The sequence below is a fragment of the Pelophylax lessonae genome, assembly GCF_965119305.1.
Source record: "Pelophylax lessonae genome assembly, chromosome: 4".
In the NCBI taxonomy this organism is placed as follows: domain Eukaryota; kingdom Metazoa; phylum Chordata; class Amphibia; order Anura; family Ranidae; genus Pelophylax; species Pelophylax lessonae.
Window position 1 is genome coordinate 244,771,493 of NC_138771.1, and position 25,289 is coordinate 244,796,781.

Consider the following 25,289-nt stretch of genomic DNA (forward strand, 5'->3'; position numbering starts at 1 on the left):
ACAAAACCCGTATTTTAAAATGTAACAAGTATAAAATAATAACATTTTAGTGACGACCTGACCTGTTTGTTTCTAAAAGCCTAAGTTGTGTGCAATGTCACGCAGCTAGTCTAATGTGTTGCGATTTCCATAATCGCGCACGACAGTGAGAACTCGCGCCTTCAAATCGGAATAAATTTTTCTTCCTGGTTGAGGAGCGTGACCAGCTAGAGCTGGTGTTAGTGAGTGTTAGATTGAAACAGGACTCAAGTTTTTTACCTTGATGCAGGTATTGCATTAGGTTAAAAAAAAGCTTTGTGACATTAGAACCACTTTAACTTTTTATGTTGTGACTCCAAAATGTTTTAACCTGGGAATATATTAAAATGCACACCAAGTAGATCACCCTCCCATTCATCTCTATACGCCAAAGGTGCTTCTGTGTACTAAATCCAGGGTGACTGACTATGCACAGGCTGTAACTATAATGGCAGAAGCCAAAGTGAAAGTGGTAAGTGGCTCTGCATTGCGTCGAAGGTTTGTAGTGATTATTTTTTTATGGGAGGTAAAAGGGGTTTGTCACATTTTTGGACTGTCAGCAGCAGCACAGAAGCACTGTAAGGGAGGAGAGAAGCAAATGGCAGAGGCAGTTATTTTCAGGAGTTCGGCATCCTCTAGATCAGGGGTCTTCAAACTATGGCCGTCCAGTTGTTCAGGAACTACAATTCTCATCATGCCTAGTCATGTCTGTGAATGTCAGAGTTTTATAATGCCTCATGGGATGTGTAGTTCCGCAAAAGCTGGAGGGTGGTAGGGTAGTTTGAGGATCCCTGCTAGATGGACCAGATGGATACTTGGTACAGCTCGGCTTTTAAAGCGGAGTTCCGAGCACAAAATCGACCTAATCGATTTTGTGCCCATCCGCTGGCTCTTCTTCACCTGTAAAGGAATTGGATAGTTAGGATTATTTATTTTTTTTTTTTTTACTCACCTTGTATTCGTAGAAAGAAATACTCGCCTATTCTCCACTTCCTCCCTCTGTGGCCGCGGCCCGCGCCGTCACTTCCGGTTTGCAATGATTCCTGGGAGCTGAACATCATCGCTCCCAGGAATCAATGCGAGGGCACCGGCCCCGCTTGTCACTTCCAGTGCGACGCCGCATTCCCTGCTAAACAGCTTCTGGGCATGCCCAGAAGCTGTGGAGGAATGCGGCGCTGCACCAGAAGTGACGAGACGGGCCGGTGCAGGCGCATTCTGGGAGAAGAAGACACGGAAGAGGACGCAGAAGAGGATCGCGCTGGCTTCAGCTGCCCACAACAGAGATGGCAACGCTGTAGAAGAAATTTTAAAAGTAAGTAAGTATTTCTTCTTGCAGGTAAGTGCGAATTGGGACAGATCAGAGGCTAGCCATTGTGGAATGTACTAGCCCTGACTGTCCTGGGGGTATGTTTATTGAAAAAATGTTTTTGTGCCCGGAACTCCGCTTTAAGTGACTAATGGGGTGTGTAGGGCTATGTTTCCAATTTACTAGCGGTTCTGCGACTCCTATTAAATATTCGTCCATAAAATGAGGTAAAGTACAAGGTTTGACCTAGTAGAAAAGGGGGTTTTATCATACAGTTATTTATTTATTCCTGGATACAAGTCAAATTCCCAAGGTCAACAAATATGGATACCCCTAGAATTTAAAGATTTTCATACTATTTAAAAAATGTCAAAAAGGCGTGGAGCAATGGATGTAAAACTTTGCTTAAAGGGTCCAGTGTGAAGCTCTGAGAACTGAGCGATCAGCAGTGTTTGATTGCTCAGCTCTCAGTCTTAGAGCTGGCGGGGGATAGATGCAGCATCAGACCTGGATCCAGCTAGGTAAGAAGGATTCTACAATAAAAAATATTCCCATACTTCTCTTTTAATAGGTAACCATAAAGGGGGCTAATATTAGATGAGCAATAGGCCACTAGCAGCCAAAGTATAATGCCCTTTGCCACAGATAAAATGTACTAATGGGCCAGCATGTCAAGGGGGAGTGCGCAATCAAATATTTGCTGCGATTTGCAGTTACACCCTGCTATATTATTAGAATTATATAAATGTAATGGTGCAAATTATGGCATCCAAAGCAATTCCTATATTCTTTGAATTTGTTACACCATTATACTGTATCCTATTTTGTAAATGTAAAAGCTTGGCTTGGCCTCTTGTGCATGACATAATCTTTAATGGTATTTGGCCCACAAACCAGTACCCTGAAAGTATATGCAACTCGTGGACTTGAGTGGTGATATTGGTTACCCCGCCAAGGATACATTATTCAGATATGCTATAAAAACTTTTAACAACATTTCTGTTCTACACTACATCAATAATGAGTTAAAGAAGACAAATGGTCCAGGCAGAGATATGAGCATAAATGCATCCATGATAAATGGTTATATAAATAATTTAATGTTTTTGGTGCTATATTAAAAGCACATGATCATCATCTTATGGATCATTTAAAAAAATTGATGACAATGCTCCGGTGGGGTTGAGGCATTCATTTTGCAGTCTAATCTATAAGCGCCTCACCAGAGCATTTATTACAACAACAATCATCTTCCCATAGGATTATATGTATTTTATGCATTATATTTAACTGTCAAACCTCCCTTGTGTAGACATCCAAAAGACCCGGAACTGCTGCTGGGTGCCATCATTTTGGATGTGATGCCAGCAAACTGTCACATTTGACACTCTAGTATTCCCCTTTGCTTCTTCCCTGGCAGTTACATAAAAGGATATTTAGGAATGTGAAAGGTGGGGGAGCTGGGTCAGCACAGACAGTAAGTGGACTCCCCCGGAAGAGCAGAGGGCTGTGACATGGAAGAAGGGAGGGGGGAACTGTGGCTTTGCCGGGGAATTGATTCTTCCAGAAGAATTCTAATTTGCTAGCGAGTTCAAAGATATATTGCATCTGGATAAAAATATTGTTTAGGTGAAATGCTGCATTTACAGTACTGTATTTTTCAGTTATATAAAGTACTCGAAACCCATACTTGAGTAAAAGTACAAGTGCTCGATCAAAAAGTGACTTGAATAGAAGTGGAAGTGCTCGATCAAAAAGTGACTTGAGTAGAAGTACTAATGTATTTAACATTTTTTGTACTTAAGTATTGCAAGTAGTTTTTTAAAAATGTTGCTACTCAAGTACTGAAAGTAAAAGTACAAGTACTGTGTTGTGTAGTTATTAAAGAAAGAAGTCAAAAGTTTGAACATCATATTGTTTATTATTTCAAATGCAGCTTTTATTTATACATACAGTAGCATTTATTTTCGTATGCGCTGATAATACACGTTTTGAGCTTCATGAAATCTGCCATCTACTTTTCTAGCAGTGGTAATTTTTATAATTGTAACGAGTAACTATGCAGCACAAAAAAAAAAAAAATATCGGAGTAGAAGTATTGAAATCATTGAAAAAATGTAGTGAAGTAAAAGTGGAAGTAGGAGAAAAAAATTCTACTCTAGGAAAGTACAGATACCGCCTTTCGGTACTTAAGTACAGTAGTGAAGTAGTTCTACTTAGTTACTATACATCTCTGGTATTTTTCTGTGTCTTACCTGTATTTTTAGGTTGGTGACAGGGTCTCTTTAACTAAAATCAACTTTGATCTAAAGGTAGGACCACACTGGGATTTTCTTTGGTAATGAAAAATATCTGGTTCAGTAGAAAAGTGCTCTATATTTAATTAAAGCGGTTGTAAACTCTAAAAAAAAAAAAAAAAAAAAAAAAAAAAAAAACCTGCAAGACAAAGGCATAATGAGCTAGCATGCATCGCATACTAGCCCATTATGTGTAACTTACCTTAGAGCGAAGCCCCGACACAGACCCCCGGACATTGCTGCGGGCGCTGCCATGATCCCTCGCCGTCTCTTCCGGGTTCGGCGGTGATTGGCCGGAAGAGACGGCTCCGGCGCGATGATTGGCCGGAGCCGCGATGACGTCACTCCTGCGCATGCGCGCGGGAGTGATTTTCCGGCAAGCTCCCGGCAAACATAATTGAAGGTCCCCCCGGACCTTCAGAGCGCATGCGCCGCTCGCGAGAGCGGCTGCATGCACTGCAAATATCTCCTAAACCGGCACGGTTTAGGAGATATAATTTGTACCTACAGGTAAGCCTTATTATAGGCTTACCTGTAGGTAAAAGTGTCAAAAAGCGGGATACTACCGCTTTAATAGATGCTGTCGCTTGCTTCCTTTGCCACAGGGGGGTGACTACTACCACTAATATTCAGTCCAGGACCTAATACCCTGATACGGTTGTGAGAGGCTTGTGACACCCTTTCAGTTACGTGTTGTCCACTCACCGCACAACCACATAAAGCTAGATATATTTTTCAGAAATAGTGTGCTACAAAATGCTAAGGAAAAGTAGTACCCACACATAGGTCCTATTTTTTTGTTTTATCTTCTTCATGGCTATTGAAAGTATCCTCACATCATGAAGCGGATAAACCTTTTACATATTCCTTAGTTCGAACAGACCTGTCAAAGCCATACTGGAGAACTCAAAAATACTTTGCTATGAAGAACGCAAACCTATCCCTCTAAAAATTTTAGTTGCTTGGCTGTTATTTTGAACCTTTCTTCCATATTTTCAGAGTAAGTAACGCAGAATAAGGAAAGTTTTACACTGCTACATTTTTCCGAATCTGCATGCCAGTTCCAAGCCTGTGAGTCAGCATATACACCAGGCAGCTAACCTTTTCAAAAGTAGGACAACAATAGTTACATAAAGTCCATCAAGTTCAACCAAAAATGGTTGCCAATGACACCTCCTACATTTCTCTGATAAAAGGCTTACTTTAAAATGATCTACTCATATAAACCTATATACCAAAAGGTTTTTTGAAGGCCTTTTGTAAGTTTTTAGTGTGAACCATGTAACGATTCATAGTCTTTAATTGTCTCCTAGTGGAATATGAATTCTGTCCAGAATCTGCTTTCTCATAATCTGAGGAAAAGATTCTCACTGAAAGATGTGGTGGCTCAGCAGAAGTATGTTTAGCTCTGTAATGATATGGTTGTGCTGTTTTGTGGTGTAGAGTGGAATGCTGCTGGGAGTTTTGTTGCTGTTGCTTTATGTCTCAAGAGTATAATTACGCCTGCCACAGGGTTGTGTCTTTACTACCAATTGAAGCAAAAACTATGTTGCCACCAGCTGCCGCTGTCTCTGGAGCTTTGTTTCAGTGTATCCAACTTTGTACGCCTCTATTATTATATGAACATCCCAAATATATCATTCCTGTGAATCTTTTGTAACCACAACAGTAGCATTTACAAATGATTAGTTACAAATAAAAAGCACTCTGGTTTCTACTATAACCCCTTCATTTTTATGTTCTGCATGACCTAGGCTGGGTTATCCAGCCTATGGGCTCTGCACAGTTTTCAGTCATAACAGCTGAGATGTGGCCTGTTTTCAGGCTGACTTTGACATGCTACTTCTGAGGGCCTCCATCGCCAAAAAGGGCTTGGGCTTGCTTTAGTTGCAGCAGATAGCATGCGCGTATTAGAAGTTTCTGAGCATTTAAAGAAATTCTGATGCTTTCCCGCAATAAACAAAGAAGATTGCTTCCTGCAGTAAAAGAATCCTTCTTCTCCGGAGGGCGGTAAGTCAAAACTTTACTGTTTTGACACCCTAAAGCAGGGGTCTCCAAACTATGGCCCTCCAGTTGTTCAGGAACTACAATTCCCATCATGCCTAGTCATGTCTGTGAATGTCAGAGTTTTACAATGCCTCACGGGATGTGTAGTCCCGCAACAGCTGGAGGGCCGTAGTTTGGAGATCCCTGCCCTAAAGCCTCTGAAAAACCTTTCAGCACTCATCACTTCCAAGGCACTTCTCTAAAGGATAGACCACTGATTTATAAGTGGACCTCTAAGGGCACAAGCGAGCTCCAACATAAAACTCCTAGCGTTTTCCCATGCCCCGGGAGCAGCAGGTGGTACATACAACCAGCCATAGATGTGCATGGATGTACGTGCTTGTACTCATGTAAACTCCATTGCTCCTTTGCATTGGAATTTACATGCACATATATTGTGTTTTTTCCAACTGTACAACTTCCATTTGATCTTTGCCGTTTCCCTTATGCCCTAAAAGCGGTAATAAACCTAAAAAAAAAAAAAAAAATCTTCTCCCTGCAAGTTAAGAGCATACTGTGCTAGTATGCATCACAGCAGGCTCTGATGTGCTGTGGGGGGCTGTAAAGGGAGGCAGCGCTGTGGGGTGGGTGGGGGGGTTGTGAAGAGGCAGGGTTGTGATGTGAGAAGGGGTAGGGCTGTAGGGGAGTAAAGATGGAAGAGCACATTACTGGTGGATTTGTGATGTAGGGGTGATGTAAAAGGGGGCAGTGCTGTGGGGGGGAAGGTGATATGTGTGTGTGGGGGGGGGGGGGGAGTAGATGTGAAGGGGGCATTGGGAAGGGGTGGTGAGGTGTGTGGGGGAGGGAGATGTGAAGGGGAGGCGGGTGATATGAAGGGGGGCAGTGCTGAGAGGGTGGGCAGTGCTGGGGAAGCAGGTGATGTGAAGGGGGCAGTGCGTCTGTAAATGAATTCTGAGAGCTGATTTGAGGGAAGGGACATGCCCCCTTCACATAGCACACTGCACACTTGGTATCAATAAAAACTTATGAAAAGTGACTTGTGCTGATAGCAGATTAACTAGACAGCAGAGAGAAATTACACTTAAGCCCCGTACACACGTACGGATCGTCGTCATACAAACGTCGGCGGACGAAAGATCTGCCGATTGTACGCGTGTTAGTATGGTGCCTCCGACAGCTGTCTGCACACAACCGCGGACAAGAGTCTTTCTTGCAAACATGAAAATTTTTGTCTGCGGACACCAGAACGGACGATTGTTCGCCTGTCAGTACAGAAATCAGCCGACAGACCGCAGATTTGCAAGACTGGGCATGCTCAGAAAATAAACACAGGGAAAGTTAACCATTACATGACATCACTTCTGCAGTCAGCTGAAGTCTGCGGACAAAATTCTTGTGCTGTCCTTGTGCTGTCTTTGCACTTTTCAACAGACACCGACATCCCGGGGAGAAAAGACGAACGTTTGTATGACGACGATCCGTACGTGTGTATGGGGCATTAGGGCTCTTTCCCACGGTCCGCCTCCGTAAGCGGATCCTTGCTGCTCAGCGGGGATCGATCCGCCGATCCCCGCTGAGCCGGCGGATGACAGCTCCGTCTCTGCTTGCAGTGCGGAGAGGGAGGTGTCACAGCTCCCGCTGCTCTCTATGGGGGATCGGATGAGAGCAGACCGTCTGTCCGCTCTCATCCGATCCGATCCCTGAACGGATGGAAGAATAGGGTTTCCATCCGTCCTGATTTCACGGACAGGATCGGATACGGATGGCAGCGGGTGTCAGCGGAGGTGTCTCCACTGACATCCGCTGCCCTATAGAGCTGCATGGAGGATCCGATCAGATCCGCCTAAAAAACTGACAGGCGTATCTGATCGGATCGCCCGTTTGAAAGAGCCCTTAGTGCTTTGGAGAGAGGCAAGTAAACGCCATACAAATGCCTGCTTTGTTCAGACTTCTTGTTTGAGGTTTAGTGCGGGTTTACAGCGCTGCGTGGCGAATTTAGTCTTCGTAGACCTCAATGTAAATTGGTCTGGACTCGCATTATCAGTTCAGATATGTGCAAATTCTTATTTTTTTATGTAGAGTTTTTCCCCTCAGCTCCTCCCCTCCTTACATTGCATCTGAGCTTAATTAAAATAATCAACGCAATCAATTCGCATTACAATCGCGCTGGTAATATTAAAAAACGCTAGGCAAACTCGCACTGAAAATTTTTCATTGCAATCACACTCGCACAAGTGTGAACCGAGACTTACAACTACTTTGATTTGATTTGAAAATGGTTTTCACAGTTGTCATTCTTAAAATACCAGCTGAGCTTTTAACATCTGTGGGCCTATTTTACAAAGCAGCGGTATTGTTGTACTGCAGTCAATTAAAAAAAAATGAAACAAGAAACACATGCACTGCACATTTCTAAAGCATAGTGATGTGCTTTAAAAATGTGCTTGGTTCTCTGCCAGAGTGCTATTAACTGAATGGGAGCTTGTACATCTAAGGCTGGCCATACACTATACAATTTTCTTATTCAATTTCCTTTAGATTTACCTTTAACTATGTAGTGCAAGGGCCTGCCTGATTGCATACAAATTGAAAGTGTTTAGGTTTGACCCTATATTACATGGTTTTGGTAAATCTAAAGGAAAGTTGAACAAGAAAATTGTATAGTGTATGGCCAGCCTTAGAGCAACCTGGGAGTTGGAGCTGGCTGCACCTATAATGTGATAATATGTTTAATTGGATACCCGCCAATGAGTAGAGCAGTGAGAGGGAGGTAGTCACTAGTAAGCATTATGTGTAATACAGCGTCCATCATTCAGTACACAAACTTTTTGTAAATTCTTTACACTTTGCATTTCTTAGTTATGCCAATGGTATTACAAATGCCTAAAAAAGCTCAGATGACAGCTTGGGAAATGCAGCCAAAGTAGGGCAGACGCTATGATTTTTAGAAATATTCCCCTAAACAGTAATGTGCTGATTCTAATTCTAGCAGAATTTTTATAATAGGGGAAGTAGATCAAAAATGTTTTAAAGGGTTAGTTCACCTTTTAGAAAAATGAGGAAAAATAAAACTGTGCACTTGCTTTGGGTGTAGGCCATTTATGGACCTCCTGAAGCCTAGCGGGAAATATTCCTCTTCGATAAAGGTCATATCCTGATCCTAATGCCAGTGGCATTTTCATAATTAAATGATTCAACTTTACCAAAAACTGCCTACACAGATAAGGGGCACCTGCAAACTGTGCAGCTTTAATTAAAGTTTGATAATGCCCCTGCTATAGGTATACACCATTTACAGAGCCTAGCAGAAAAACCTTTAGAGATGGTGTCCCCTTGTCTTACCTTGTTGCTAGGACATTGCCAAGACACTCCCAGCTGTTATTGGTAGTCCCCACCATCACAGGAGCAAGCTCTGTGATTCAAATCCCTGTGCATGTTTGGTTCACTATCTTCCAAGGTGGATAAAAATCCATGTTTTTTTTTTGGTTTTTTTTTTTGTAAAAAAATATATATATATGTGTGTGTGTATGTATGTATGTATGTATGTATGTATATATATATATATATATATATATATATATATATATATATACTTTTTTTTTTTAATCAAATTTACTTTAAAGAGGTTGTAAACTCGGTAAAAATTATTTTATTTTTTTTACAACCTGAAAGAGAAATACATAATGAGCTAGTATGCATCGCATACTAGCTCATTATGAAATACTTACCTTAGAACGAGCCCCCGCCGTGCCGTCCGCTCACCTCTATGATGGGCGACATGTCTAGTCGCCCGTCTTCCGGGATCGCGGCATCCGGCCATCTGATTGGTCGGAGCCGCGGTGACGTGACTCCCGCGCACACGCGCGGGAGCCGACAGTCACGGCACGGTGCTCTGAAGGAACGGCACGAGCGGCCGTTCCTTCATAGCGCATGCGCCAGTGACGTCACTGGATGCATCGAAGGTAAATATCTCCTAAACGGTACAAGTTTAGGAGATATTTACAGTACCTATAGGTAAGCCTTATCATAGGCTTACCTATAGGTACAACTTGCAGAGGAGGGTTTACTTCCTCTTTAATAAAATGCTTTTGGAGTAAAAATCTATCTAAAGATAGTTTTATATTTAAGATACATTATTAATTTAGTGTATTCAGCAAGAAATGGAGCTTAGTTATATAGCATGAGGCTGTAAATTCTGCAAGATTTACATTTTTGGTGAACGCATTCAATGAATGCAAGCTGAGATAACATGCACTGCATTAATGCATTCACACAATTTCACACTAACTACCAGCAAGAATGAGTCCTTACATTTAAATTAAGAGCACCTGTCATTTCAGATCCATCTTGGCAGCTCCTGTTAGCGGGCATCCACACACCTGCTGCCACTACGTTCCTCACCTTGTGTCACTGCCGCAATACCAGCTGTCCCATTAAAGTGAATGGGACTGTCAGTGAGTTAACAGCGGGTTAGAGGAGGAGCCGCTGCGGGACAGAGATGGCAGTTGCTCTTTAAAAATTATGATTTTCTTCAAGTTGATTTAAGTCACTAGTATAATCGACTTGATTTATATCAAATCCACCCTGCTATCTCCTCAATTGCAGCAGCATTGACCTCAGAGTTACCATGACAGGGGAGAGAGATCATGCATGAACAGTGGTTTTGAATCAGAAAAGGCTTGCTCCTGTGATAGTGGGGGCAGGAAGTAACGGGTGGGAACAGGAAGTAATGGGTGGGGGCGCCTTAGGAGCATCCTAGAAACAAGGCAGGATGGGGGACACCGTCCCAGGGAGTTTTTGTCAAGGCTTTGATGGGTACATAAATGGCTTACACCTATGGCAAGTGCATTATTCAACTTTTGTCAAAGCTGCACAGCTTGTTTTTATCTACAGGCCTCCCGTATCTGAATAGAAGCTAACCCGTTAACTGGCACATCATATGATGACAAAATAAATTCCGGTTTCTAACTGTCAGTTTGTGATTACTAGAGATGTTTAGTTAGTTGGCACAGTTTTAGGTTTCTACACTCTACCTGTCTGTTGAGTTAATGGATGCCTAGAGGCATAGAACAACTTTTGACTCCTTGTTTTCCTGTGCATGTATAAACACTTTAAAGGTTACCTACTGACTCAACAACAAGGTGAAAATGAGTTTAATGGTATTGTACAAACTGGCAATACATGTGATATATCTGTAGTAGTGATCGACCGATATCGTTTTTTCGTTGCCGATACTGATATTTTGCTGATCGCATATAGGTATTGGCCGATATTTTCACACATGTAAAAGTTTGCCAAAAAGAACACAAATTTCGACACAAATCTCTTAATAAACATGTTAATCTTTATTTATTAACATTTTTAACATTCTTCACACCTTAACTGCATGAAAACTGCACTTGCAGGGACATTTGCATTTCACATCATCTGATTGTGAATTAATGCATAATAAAGTGCTGCAGTAGTGGACTCACTCACTGCAATATTTTTAATTCACTACTGCAGTGCAGTCAGTGCACAACTGCTAGAAAAAAAGCTAGGCAACAACAGCTATACAATAAATACGCATACACAGTGGATTGGATTGGAGTCAGTGGAGGACTACCTCTGCAGTATGCCACTCACTGCAACTACTGCAGACAGTGCAATACTACTAGAAAAAAAGCAAGGCAACAGCTACACATGTCACAGTGGATTGGACTGGAGTCGGTGGAGGACTATCTGCAGTATGGCACTCACTGCAACTACTGCAGTGCAGTCAGTGCAAAACTTATAGAAAAAAAGCTAGGCAACAACAACCATTACACAATAAATACACATACACAGTGGATTGGACTGGAGTCAGTGGAGGACTACCTCTGCAGTATTCCACTCACTGCAACTAATGCAGTGTGCAGTCAGTGAAAAACTGCTAGAAAAAAAGCAAGGCAATAGCTACACATTTCACAGTGGATTGGACTGGAGTCAGTGGAGGATTACCTCTGCAGTATAGCACTCACTGCAACTACTGCAGACAGTGCAATACTGCTAGAAAAAAAACAAGCAAGGCATCAGCTACACATGTCACATTGGATTGGACTGGAGCCGGTGGAGGACTACCTGAATATGGCACTCACTGCAACTACTGCAGTGCAGTCAGTGCAAAACGGCTAGAAAAAAAGCTAGGCAACAACAACCGCTACACAATAAATATACATACACAGTGGATTGGACTGGAGTCAGTGGAGGACTACCTCTGCAGTATGGCACTCACTGCAACTACTGCAGTCAGTGCAATACTGCTAAAAAAAAAAAAAAAGAAGGCAACAGCTACACAGTGGATTGGACTGTAGTCAGTGGACTACCGCTGCAGTAGGGCACTTACTTACTGCAATCATTTTAAATCACTGCTGCAGTAGTTATTTAAAATTATTGCAGCAGTGAATGGCGTTCTACTGCAGCAGTAGTTCACTGGCACTGACTCCAGTCCACTGTCTACTATGTCTATTTTTGCTAGAACTGCTAGAAAAAAAAATATACACAAGCTAGACAGTGGATTGGACAGACTCAGTGGACTGGTGGACAGACACTACTACTACACTTTCAGATCAATACTCCCAGTTAAGTAGAACAATGTTATAGTTGCAGAAATCATAACATTTCAGCATGTTCACCAGTTAAACGGCTTTTTTTCTTTTCATAAATTGCTGCCACTTCACTAAAAACACGCTCACTTGGTACTGAGGAAGTAGGAGCAGAAAGGTATCTTCTAGCATGAGAAGCTAGTCTTTTGTAGCGTGCCTCATTTTCTTTCCACCACTGAAGAGGATCACTTCTTCTGTCAATTACTGGTTCTTTCAAATAGAGATGAAATTCATCATCCAGGCTCATTATTGCCGATTCTGATGAATCCTCTGCATGAGGCCCCAATAAAACGCTGAACGTTGCATCTATTTGACCACAATGAATTTTCTCTTCTGTCCGTTGTCTTTTGGGACATTTTTCTCCTGCATCCTGCTCTTCCACATCAGAAACCTTCTCTTCTTGTCCTTGACTTTTCTTTTCGTCAGGAGGAACCTCCTGCACCTTTTGTTGAATATATTCTGTCAGCCATTGCTTTGCCTTGGCCAATACATCATCAGACGAGAAAGGACCATTCTTGTATCGAGGATCCAAAAGACATGCAAGCACAACATTTTTATTCTCCTCATGCTTCTCAAACCTTTTGGCAAGGCTGTCCCTCATGGCCTGCCTACATGCTTAGATGCCACGTGTGTGGGGTCCTTCATTGTGTTGAAGAAGCATCTTCAGGAGTCTCACACATGGGATCACAGAGGAAACAGATGAGTCGTAATGACTCCCCTCCAGTGTCACTTCCTCAATGGGTATGAGCGTCTCTATAATGTTGCCTACTATGTCCCACTGATCTGCAGTAGGACAAGAATGTCCTCCAAGTACATATTCACCAGAATATATAGTGAGAGCTCGCTTCTGCTCCAGCATCCTTTGTAACATGTGTAGCGTTGAGTTCCATTGTAATGGAACAGCCTGTATCAGGTTGTTTTTGGGTAGGCCAAGGTCTTCCTGAAAGCACCTCAGTCGCTGCATTGCAAGATAAGAATGGTGGAAATGGCCTGCACACTTCTTCATTTACCACCAGTTGAAGGGTGTGTGCCATGCAACTGAGGCCTGACACTTCAGCAAGTCTCATACATTTTAGTTCACTCCACTGTCTCACAGCACAGGCATCACTCGGTCTTTGGTGATTCCCCATTCTTGTAGCATGCCTAGAAACATTTCTCTAATGTACTCCCCAGTGTAGGATCCTTGCATCACTTTTGTATTCAACACCACATGCCTTCTTGTCCATCCGCTGTCAATGAAGTGGCATGTAAGACTCATTAGTGATTCTGTTTGTCCTGACCAGCAGTCCGTCGTGAATGAGAGTAAGTTGCCAGCATTCTCTGGTTGCAGCATAGTCTTTACTTTGTCAACGACCTTTTGGTGAATCTTTTGCAGAATTTCAGTTTGACAAAAATCTGTCACTCTTCAGTGTGTACCTTGGCTCAACTATGGACATCAACCGCTTAAATCCAGAGTCAGACACTATTGTAAATGGCTGGTTATCAGTGACCATCATCTCTGTGATTACTCTGTCCAGCAGTTGGGATCTTTCATCAGATTTAGCCACCTGTTTTTTTTTTCCTGAAACATATCTGTTATTGTTGCCTGTGATAGGGATGATTAACCTTGTTTTAATTTTTTAATTTTTTTTTTCTGTGCTGCATTATACAATTCAACATGATGAACTCTTAGATGGGCCCAAAGATTAGACGTATTTTTGGTTTTTGCAGTTATTGATCCCATGCTCACATTGTTTTTGCAAGTGTTGCACAATGCTGCTGATTTTCCTGGAGATGGAGAAGAGAAATAGTCCCAGACCACACTTTTAATTTTTCTATCTCCATCCATCTCCGTTGAAACTAGAAAGAGTCAGACACTAATATAGGCTTAAACAAAATGGCTGGCTGGCACCCTGTAGTGGGTGGCTGGCTGGCACCCTGTGGTGGGTGGGTGGCTGGCACCCTGTGGTGAGTGGCTGTCTGGCACCCTGGGGTGGGTGGCTGGCTGGCTGGCACCCTGTGGTGGGTGGCTGGCTGGCACCCTGTGGTGGGTGGCTGTCTGGCTGGCTGGCACCCTGTGGTGGGTGGCTGTTTGGCTGGCACCCTGTGGTGGGTGGCTGGCTGGCACCCTGTGGTGGGTGGCTGGCTGGCACCCTGTGGTGGGTGGCTGGCACCCTGTGGTGGGTGGGTGGCTTGCACCCTGTGGTGGGTGTCTGGCTGGCACCCTGTGGTGGGTGGCTGTCTGGCTGGCACCCTGTGGTGAGTGGCTGTTTGGCTGGCACCCTGTGGTGGGTGGCTGTCTGGCACCCTGTGGTGGGTGGCTGGCTGGCACCCTGTGGTGGCTGGCTGGCACCCTGTAGTAGGTGGCTGGCTGGCACTCTGCGGTGAGTGACTGGCTGGCACCCTGTGGTGGGTGGCTGGCTGGCACCCTGTAGTGGGTGGCTGGCTGACTTGTACACTGTGGTGAGTGGCTGGCACCCTGTGGTGGGTGGCTGGCTGGCACCCTGTGGTGGGTGGCTGTCTGGCTGACTGGCACCCTGTGGTGGGTGGCTGTCCGGCTAGCTGGCACCCTGTGGTGGGTGGCTGGCTGGCACCTTGTGGTGGCTGGCTGGCACCCTGTAGTAGGTGGCTGGCTGGCACTCTGCGGTGAGTGACTGGCTGGCACCCTGTGGTGGGTGGCTGGCTGGCACCCTGTGGTGGTGGCTGGCTGGCACCCTGTAGTGGGTGGCTGGCTTGCACCCTGTAGTGGGTGGCTGGCTGACTTGTACACTGTGGTGAGTGGCTGGCTGGCACCCTGTGGTGGGTGGCTGGCTGGCTGGCACCCTGTGGTGGGTGGCTGGCTGGCTGGCACCCTGTGGTGGTGGGTGGCTGGCTGGCTGGCACCCTGTGGTGGTGGGTGGCTGGCTGGCTGGCACCCTGTGGTGGTGGGTGGCTGGCTGGCACCCTGTGGTGGGTGGCTGGCTGGCAGTGGCACCCTGTGGTGGCTGGCTGGCACCGCATTGATGGCTGGCTGGCACCCTTTCGTGACTGGCTGTCACCGGGTGGGTGGGTTGGTTGGCTGGCTGTCACCCTTTGGTGGCTGGCTGGCACCCTGTGTGGTGGCCGGCCTGGCACTGGCTAGCTTGTAGTTGTACAGTCAGGACTCAGGAGTCAGGACTCAGGCAGGGCCTGTGGCTGGCTGGCTGATACACAGTGGGTGTGTGGAACTGAGTTGCTGGCTGTCACTGGGAAGCTGTGGGGGGTGGGTGGCCGCTGCGGCTGTGTTACACAACAGATACAGAACGTGTGTCAGACTGTTGGTCACTGTTATCACTTATCACTCACAGAGCAGGTACAGAACGTGTGTCAGACTGTTGGCAGGGCCGGCCTTTGGGGTGTGCGAGTTGTGCGGCCGCACAGGGCGCCATGGGCAACAAGGGCGCTGTGCGGCCATCGCAGCTCACAGAAGATCAGGCGATTCAGGCCGCACAGCGGGAGGTAAGCGGCGACCGCGGCCTGGACAGGGTTAACACAGGCCACGGCCGCCGCTTACCTCCCGCTGTGCGACTGTGCCTCGGTCACCTCACCTTTTGCTGCAGCCTGCAGCCTGTCTGAGGCGAGCTGTGTATTACACACAGCTCAGCCTCTGATCCACGCACGGTGACAGATCCCTCCTCCCTGCAGGGATCGTCAGCTCCTCCTCGCCCGCCCTTCTCCTCCTCCTTCCGCCCCGCCCACACTCCCCAGGGATGTGTGGGCGGGAAGTTTAAAGAAAAGTGCAGACAGCGTGAGGTAAGGTAAGTGAGGTCTCCTTCAAAAAAATGTTAGGGGGGTCTCTGATGTGGGGGGCTCTGTGTGAGGGGGGCTCTCTGATGTGGGGGGCTTTGTAAGGGGGGCTCTGTGTGGGGGGGGCTCTTATGTAAGGGGAGTTTTTGTGGGGGGGTCTGTGATGTAAGGGGGGCTCTGATGTGAGGGGCTCTGTGTGGGGGTGGGCTCTGATGTAAGGGGGCTTTGTGTGGGGGTCTGCGATGTAAGGGGGGCTCTCTGATATGGGGGGCTCTGTGTGGGGGGGGCTCTGATGTAAGGGGGCTTTTTGTGGGGGGTCTAATGTAAGGGGGGCTCTCTGATGTGGGGGGGCTCTGTGTGGGGGGGCTCTGATGTAAGGGGGCTTTGTGTGGGGGGTCTGTGATGTAAGGGGGGCTCTCTGATGTGAGGGGCTCTGTGTGCGGGGGGGCTCTGATGTAAGGGGGCTTTTTGTAGGGGGTCTAATGTAAGGGGGGCTCTCTGATGTTGGGGGGCTCTGTGTGGGGGGGGCTCTGATGTAAGGGGGCTTTGTGTGGGGGGGTCTGTGATGTAAGGGGGCACTCTGATGTGGGGGCTCTGATGTGGGGGGTCTGTGATGTAAGGGGGCTCTCTGATGTAAGGGGGCTCTCTGATGTGGGGGTTCTCTGATGTGGGGGTCTCTGATGTAAGGGGGGCTTTGTGTGGGGGTCTCTGATGTGAGGGGGATTTGTGTGGGGGGTCTCTGATGTGAGCGGGGCTCTGTGTGGGGGGTCTCTGATGTTAGAGTGGCTTTGTGTGGGGGGTCTCTGATGTGAGGGGGGCTCTGTGTGGGGGGTCTCTGATGTGAGGGGGCTCTGTGTGGGGGCTCTCTGATGTAGGGGGGCTTTAAATTAAGAGGGACTTTGTTTGGGGGGTCTCTAATGTAAAGGGGGCTCTGTTTGGGGGGTCTCTGATGTAAGGGGGGCTAAGTTATTAGTGATCATAAAAAAGAAAAGTCAAATAAAGTGGAAAAAAGGTGCAAGAAAATGCGGGGGGGGGGCGCGCCACAGGATTACCTCGCACAGGGCGCCTGAACACCTAAGGCCGGCCCTGACTGTTGGTCACTGTTCACTCACTAGATGTAGAAGAACTCACTGTCCCGACCAACCGCCTGAGCAGCATGCAGACCCCAGTGTGGCCGCGGCAGGTAAAAGACACTGTAACGAGGCTGAGGGAGGAGGCCTAAGAGCTGCCATGGCGCAACATACGCGATGACCGCATGGAAATATCGGCAATATCGGTAAATCCAAAGGCTGATTCCCATATGTCGGGGAAAGTGCATATCGGCCCCCGATATATCGGTGTTGCCGATAATCGGTTGATCTCTAATCTGTGGTCACTCGAGACCTTTCTTCTTCATTTATGCCATTTGTACAAATTGATTGTATTGATTTTGTGGTGACAGTGTCTGGCTGTGTTGTGGCTCCCTAGAAACTTTTTTTTTATATTGTAGTTTTATTATACTTGAGATGTATGCATGTTACATCACTATGGTTGGCCGGTCCTAGCGGAGTCCTTTAGGCTCTGTTATTACCAGTGGGACTTTCTTGCAGCGTATTATACTCTATGGCATTCAGTTGCAAGAAAGATGCATCAAAGTAGCACAGAAACCTTTTTTGGTGCAATTAGAACAGTGGCCATTAAAATACATGATTTTCGACTTGTCATGCCAATTCACATGTTACATGATTCGAACAGAGCCTCAGTATGGTCATTAAATTAGATTTAATTTACTAAAGAAAGGTGTATCATAAACGATTATCTTCATACAGTTCCATTCTTGTATGTGACATCTCAGTGTTGCTAATCTTCTCTGCCTTTTTCAGCCACTTCTTGTCTACATGCATGTGCTTCAGCATTAGCTGTACATCATTGTTCAGGACCAGCTTCCTGATAGTGGTAAAGATTAACCATTCCTGCACAACCTATGGTGACATTGCTGCTTGTAGCAATAATCAGGGGTGCATGTGTGTAATGTCACCAGAGCACAATTTGAGATCATTCTTACCCCATTACGTGAAATACCAGAACAAGATCCTACATGGGAGGATGATCCACAGTGAGCTTAAAGTGGTTGTAAAGGTTTTTTTTTTTAAAATAACAAACCAGTCATGCTCTCCTGCTCTGTGCAATGGTTTTGCACAGAGCAGCCTAGATCCTCTTCTTTTGAGATCCCCCCTTTGCTGCTCCTGGCTCCCCCCTCCCCCCTTATAAGTGCCCCCATAGCAAGCTGTTTGCTATGGGGGGCACTTGTGTGGGCTCATATCATTGACACACAGACAGCATAACTCTGCCCCTTCCCCTGCTGCCTCTTCACAGGATTTGATTTACAGCAGCAGGAGCCAATGGACCCCCCTGCTTCCTCAATGTCCAGTGAGGAGGGGGAGAGAGGCACTGCTCTTAGCACAGAGCTGGATCAAGATATGGTTCAGTTAGGTATAATGGGGGGGGCGGGGGGCAGTGTCGGGACAAGGTTATCCAGCGTGAAAGATGATTAGCAGCTTTAGATACACTAATTGAAGCCATCTTCAGCTAACACTTCATAAGCAGTTACAGCAGGTTTTTCCTTTTGGAATAAAGGTTTTTACATAAAAGCTGGTCATTGTAAGTACCCTTGTCAGAGGTTAATGGGTTGTCTCATCCATTTGAGTGTTACATTCCGCTGGAGAGCTTGTTCTCCTGAAAAACAACAAACTTTACTGGCTGGATCAGCAGAGAAAGATGCGTCGGGGGGGGGGGGGGGTGAGAGAGCCTATCAAAGAAAATAAATGCATCGACCACATCTAGGATTAGATAAACTGCAATAAAATATTTGCTTTTGGGTTTAATACTACTTTAAAGCGGATATTCTAACATGTTGGTTTTTATGTACAATGTGCACTCCTTTATTTGAATTAAAATGTAACTAAAACTTTTTTTTTCTTTGGAAAGAACAGAGAGGGATTACAACAAGAGTATACATTAATTTAAGCATTAATATTAATCTAAGTTGCGCTGACACCCATACTTTATTACTACTGAAGAAGCCACCCTTCCCGTCTAGCTGCAGATTCTTTAAGTTATTTAATTTAATTTATTGATTACCATAAGCGCAGGTACCCACATTGAATTCATGTTTTTTTTTCTGCTGTCTATTCCCATTAGGGAGATTCACCCTCTTTTTGTCCCATTTACCCCAATCACTGAAGTGAAAATGAAAAAAAAAAAAACACATTTTGGGTTGTACCCAGAACATTAAAGTGTTACTAAACCCAGGATCCTGCATTCACTATATCTGGTCTCCCAGTACACAGAACATGGAAATGCAATTTATTTTTTAAATTTAACTGCAAAATACTTTTTCTCATCAGTATATAGCAGTCTTTAGACTTCTATCAGTGTCCGGCCAAGCACTGGTTAAAGCTTGTAGGAGGATTTTTCATTCTCCTCTGATTGTCCTATGATGCTGCATGATCCCTGACTTTCTGTCTGGACAGTAGTGATTGGCCCTGTGCTAATCACATGCACCCTCCCAAAAAAAAAAAAAAAACTCTCTAGCAATACACACCAAACTGAGCATGTGCAGAGTGCCCCTAAGGCTCTATACTATTAGCAGATAGATTGGGAACAGTAAAAGAAGGGGAAGACCAGAGAAGACAGGATCAAACAGCCATTAATACACAATGCAGAAGATTAACCTCTTAGGTTCCACAGTGAATATAGCAAACATGCTTTACTGCATATACAGACTGATTTTACGGTTGTGGGTTTAGTAACACTTTAATAGAGGGGAAATCTTCCAATGAGGATACTAGTTCTGGTGGGCCTGGGGACAATCAGGGATTCCCTAACTTTGGAAAGGATTTCCTCTTGCTTGCTGTTTTGGCTATGGGACAGGAGGTGAAGGAAAATATACCAGATGGAACACAGATGGCAAAAAAAAAAATAAGCTGACAGGAGTTCTAACCATCCCTTGCGCTATCCAAAATGGGGGAAGGGAAGGGCCCCGGCCAGGGGTCCGGGGGGCCCTTCATGGTTTCTTGCCCTGGGGCCCTGAAGGTTCTAGTTACGCCTCTGCAGTCAGCTTTTCTATATCTGTAGCATAGCATTGTTTGTTGTCTGTGATGTGTGCATTGTGTGAAGCCGTGTCCGTGTTCTGTCATTTGCAACACAAAGCACCTGTATGGAAGATCAGGATTGACTGGTTTGCTTACGTATTGTAATATTTACTGAACAACTTTTGGCAGTTGAAATGCTGCGGTATTTTCTTTCTCCTACCCAAACCAAACCTTAAAGATGATATTTGTATGCCTTAAAAGAAACCATTCCTGAGAAGAATGTGGAGGCTGCTTCTGCAACTTTTCATTCTGCTAATGCATGTGGCCTGGCTATCATGGTCGTCTTGCTTCAATAGTACCCAAGAATATATCTGGAGATAAGGATTCCTGACTATCCTGATCTGCCTACTTTTTGTACACAGTGAAAAGAAAGTACTAAAGCCAGACATCTAGCATTTTCAGCAGAACGGGCGGCAGTAGTGGCCACCTAATATTGGATAATGTGTGGTCGTCTACAGTGCTGTTCTTGCAAGGGCCAGAGTAAACTAATGAGTGTAGCTAAATACATGCTGGCACATACAATCCTGTGTCTGCGGTACCATAATGGTCTTTGAAGGAAGATTGCGTATTTTTAACCGTTTGTGTAATGTGAACAAGGGAAATGACAAATAAGGACCTGCCATCTGCCAGGGACCTCCCTATGTAGCCACATGCAGAGATCTTAGGTACTACTGTTAAGGCTGCATTTGCACTCTGCTATGTGCAACACGTTGTGCGACTTTTGCACACGCTCAAGAAACATGTAAAAAATGTGTATCATTCGCTTTCATTCCTATTAAAACCCCAAACGCAGCAAGCAGATGTGTTTTTCATGTAAAAAAGCAGCAAAAAGAACAGTTGAAAAAAACTACAAAGCTCAAAAACGTGCATAAGCTACAATCAGGTCCATAAATATTGGGACATCGACACAATTCTAATCTTTTTGGCTCTATACACCACTACAATGGATTTGAAATGAAACAAACAAGATGTGCTTTTACTGTAGACTTTCAGCTTAAGGGCTCTTTCATACAGGCGGACCGTTCAGATCCGCCTGTACGTTTTTTTTTGGCGGATCTGAACGGTCCCCCCATGCATCCCTATGGGGCATCGGATGTCAGCGGAGACATGTCCGCTGACATCCGATCCGTAAAATCTGGACGGATGGAAACCCTATTTTCCATCCGTCCAGCGGATCGGATGGGAACGAACCGACGGTCCGTTCCCATCCAATTCCCCCATAGAGATGCATGGGGAACCGACAGCTGTGTCTCCGTACACAGCGCGGAAACACAGCTGTCATCCTCCTGCTCAGGCGGGGATCTGCGGATCGATCCCCCGCTGAGAAAAACGGACTCCGTCCGATGGACGGAGTGTGTGAAAGGGGCCTTAATGTGAGGGTATTTACATCCAAATCAGGTGAAATGTGTTTCTGCTTGATGCCACACATCACAGTGGGGCATTAGAGTGCTTGGGGAAGTTATTTCTGGCCACATAAATACAATGATGAGTATAGAGATCCTCTGTGCTCCATGCTTGTCCATTGATACAATTTGTCGCCTCCAACTTATACTGCATTTGAAACCTACATTTATAGAACCCTGCAGAGAATTAGGGCTCCTATGATTTTTTCCAAGATGAACTAAAGATTAAAGTAGATCTCAACCGGCAAACAAAAATGTATCATATTGTAGCTGACTAGTCTCTAGATTTGACAGCTGCATTAGTTTTCCTTTTTAGGCTAAGAACATCTTCTAAAGGTACAGAAAATATCTGTTGCTCCTGCCAGATTCCTGTGCACTGAACTGAAATCCTAATGTTCTAAACTCTCCCAGTTTGTTGCTGTGGACTACGAAACGCTTCACCCCCTAATATATATATATATATATATATATATATTTTTTTTTATATATATATATATATATATAATATATGTGTGTGTGTATATGTATGTATGTGTATATATATATATATATATATATATAATGTACTGTGCAAAAGTTGTAGCCAGGTGTGAAAAAAAAAAAAGAAATTGAAGTGTTAATAACTTATTTTTATCAATTACAAAATGGAAAAGTGGAAAGTAAATGAACAGAAGTGAAATCCAAATCAATATTTGTTGTGACCACCCTTTGCCTTCAAAAGAGTATCAATTATTCAATCATTATACACTTGCACATGATTTTTGAAGGAACTCGGCAGGTAGGTTGTTCCAAACATCTTGGGGAACCTACCACCAGAGTTGTATAAAGTACTCGAAACCCATACTTGAGTAAAAGTACAAGTGCTCGATCAAAAAGTGACTTGAGTAGAAGTGGAAGTGCTCGATCAAAAAGTGACTTGAGTAGTAGTACTAAAGTATTCAACATTTTTTGTACTTAAGTATTGCAAGTAGTTTTTTTAAAAAATTTTGCTACTCAAGTACTGAAAGTAAAAGTACCAGTAGTTTTGAAAAAAAAATTGCTACTCAAGTATTGAAAGTAAAAGTACAAGTACTGTGTTATGTAGTTATTAAAGAAAGAAGTCGAAAGTTTGAACATCATATTGTTTTTTATTATTTCAAATGCAGCTTTTATTTATACATACAGTAGCATTTATTTTCGTATGCGCTGATAATACACGTTTTGAGCTTCATGAAACCTGCCATCTACTGTTCTGGCAGTGGTCATTTTTATAATTGTAACGAGTACCTATGCAGCACAAAAAAAAAAATAGAGTAGAAGTATTGAAATCATTGAAAAAATGTAGTGAAGTAAAAGTGGAAGTAGGAGAAAAAAATTCTACTCTAGGAAAGTACAGATGCCGCCTTTCGGTACTTAAGTACAGTAGTGAAGTATTTCTACTTAGATACTATACATCTCTGCCTACCACAGATCTTCTGTGGGTGTAGGCTGCCTCAAATCCTTCTGTCTTCATCCCAGACAGACTCCATGATGTTGAGATCAGGGCTCTGTGAGACCCAAGCCATCACTTCCAGGATTTTTCCTCAAATGAACTCCTCTCGAACAGTGTATGTGGTTTATGTTTTGGGAAACTACATTCATTACAAAATCAAATCTTAAAAGCAAATGAAGCTTTGAAGTACTTTCAAACAGCAAGTCATCAAATTTAAGGAGAATTCTTAAGATTTGTTGGAAAATGTATGAGTGAATGGCCATCTTTACTCCTGACCAAAAAGCTACAGAAGCCATTCCTCTGACCACTGTCAAAGTGGAGGAACTGTGTTCAGGCAGAGCCACTGATAGGTCTATAGAGCTGGTCATACGCTAGTAGATTTTAAAACAAATGTTCACACAAATATTTATTCCTATGACTAAGCCCCTGGTGGGTGGGGTGAAATGCATCACGGTTTGTGGTGTGGTGGAGTCATGTAGGCCGAGGCCTCTCCTTGTCGTTTGTTTACTTGGGCTGGTTGGGAGTACTCTTTACACTTAGTAGCCCTCTGGAAACTTACACCCCATGCTCTGGGACACGGGAATATCATTTCACTTCTACTTTGAGCAGCAATAAAAGCAATATAACAGGTCACAAATATTCAGATGAACATTTATTTTTTTTGTTCATTCAATGACTTTTTCGAAAGTACTTCAAAATTTGGTTTCCTTTTCACATTCAAATTTGAAAAAAAAAAAATTTCCTTTGAATTTTCTCATCACTTTGGTCAAAAACAAGCATTGATTTGACTCCACTATTAGAAAATCAAACAAATGCTTTTAGAATTAAAGATTTTGAACAAAATTCTACTAGTGTGTGGCCAGTGTAAGGCTCCTTTCACACTATCCGTCCGTCGGATGGATTCAGTTTTTCTCAGCGGGGGATCGAGCCGCCGATCCCCCACTGAGTAGGAGGATGACAGCTGTGTCTCCACGCTGTGTGCGGAGACACAGCTGTCAGTTCCCCATGCATCTCTATGGGGGAAATCGGATGGGAACGGACCGTTGGTCCGTTCTCATCCGATCCGCTGGACGGATGGAAAATAGGGTTTCCATCCGTCCAGATTTGACGGATCGGATCGTGTGTCAGCGGACATGTCTCCGCTGACATCCAATGCCCCATAGGGATGCATGGGGGACCGTTCGGATCCGCCAAAAAAACGGACAGGCGGAGCTTGTGTGAAAAGGGCCTAAAGCATTCCCTGTTCTGGAGGAATTTCCAGCAGGTAATAATGATTAGAAGGTTTTTAAAGGCAAATTTGATGAATGAAGAGCTGGAGGTTATGTTAAGGGTTTAGTATTTTGCTGGTCGTCACCTCATTTACACCACAATGAAATCAGTGTGCTGCAAATTAGGATAATACTTGCAGGCACCTGATCTCAGTCTCAAAATTCCATATTGTGTGTGGTTTGTTTGTTTTTTTTTTCACAGCCAGGAGGCTGAACAAAAAATTGAACAGATTAACCCATCCACACCTTTGAGGTGGTTGGGGAAATCTTCTCGCTCCGCTAATTTATTCTGACAGCTGGACTCCCCTGCTGCCAGAATGCACTGATCAAACACAAACTTTCCCGCAGGCCAATTCTGGAGGATTCAGCCACTAGATGTTTTTGTTTGTTTCTTTTTTAAGCGAATGTTTCTTGCTGGTAAATTTCTTTGTATATTTAACTACTCTTCAGTTACACTACTATTCAACAACACTTTCCTTTTATTTCAGAAAAAACGACAAGCCTATGAGTCCAATCTTATGAGAAATGGTTTACAGCTGGAAGCCACCAGATCTGTAAGTTGTAAAATCCATAAATGTTACAGTACATTCCGTTAACCTGTTATTGATTTGTATAGAAGAAAGACAAAAAATATATGTTTATATTTTAGCGAAGGGGGTAAACAATGGAAAATTGCGCATATCTCCTTTTTCTTTTTTCCCCCTGCCATTAATTTAAAGACCTTGCAAACTAGAAATACACTATTTCTAAGTATTGGGACGGCTGCCTTTACACATACATGAACTTTAATGGCATCCCAGTCTTAAGGCCCGTACACACGCACCGATTGTCGGCCGAACGATCGGCCGTCTTTTGTCCAGTGCTGTCGTGTTGGTTGAAAAGTGCTCAAGACTGCACACGAATTTTGTCGGCCAACAACAACCAACTGCAGAAGTGATGTCATGTGATGGTTAACTTTCTGTGTTTTTTCTTCTCTGAGCATGCGCAGTCTTGCTCATCTGGCTTTTGTCGGCCGAAAT

At 44.2% G+C, this 25,289-nt stretch overlaps 1 protein-coding gene across 1 annotated transcript in view; it reads left to right on the top strand.

Annotated features, from left to right (window-relative positions):
* Positions 1–25,289, top strand: part of ANO6 (anoctamin 6) — a 176,116-nt gene that overhangs the window by 75,795 nt on the left and 75,032 nt on the right. The window contains exon 4 of the mRNA XM_082255319.1: positions 24,759–24,824. Within this exon, the coding sequence (XP_082111445.1) occupies positions 24,759–24,824 (66 nt within the window). The remainder of the gene's footprint in view (positions 1–24,758; positions 24,825–25,289) is intronic.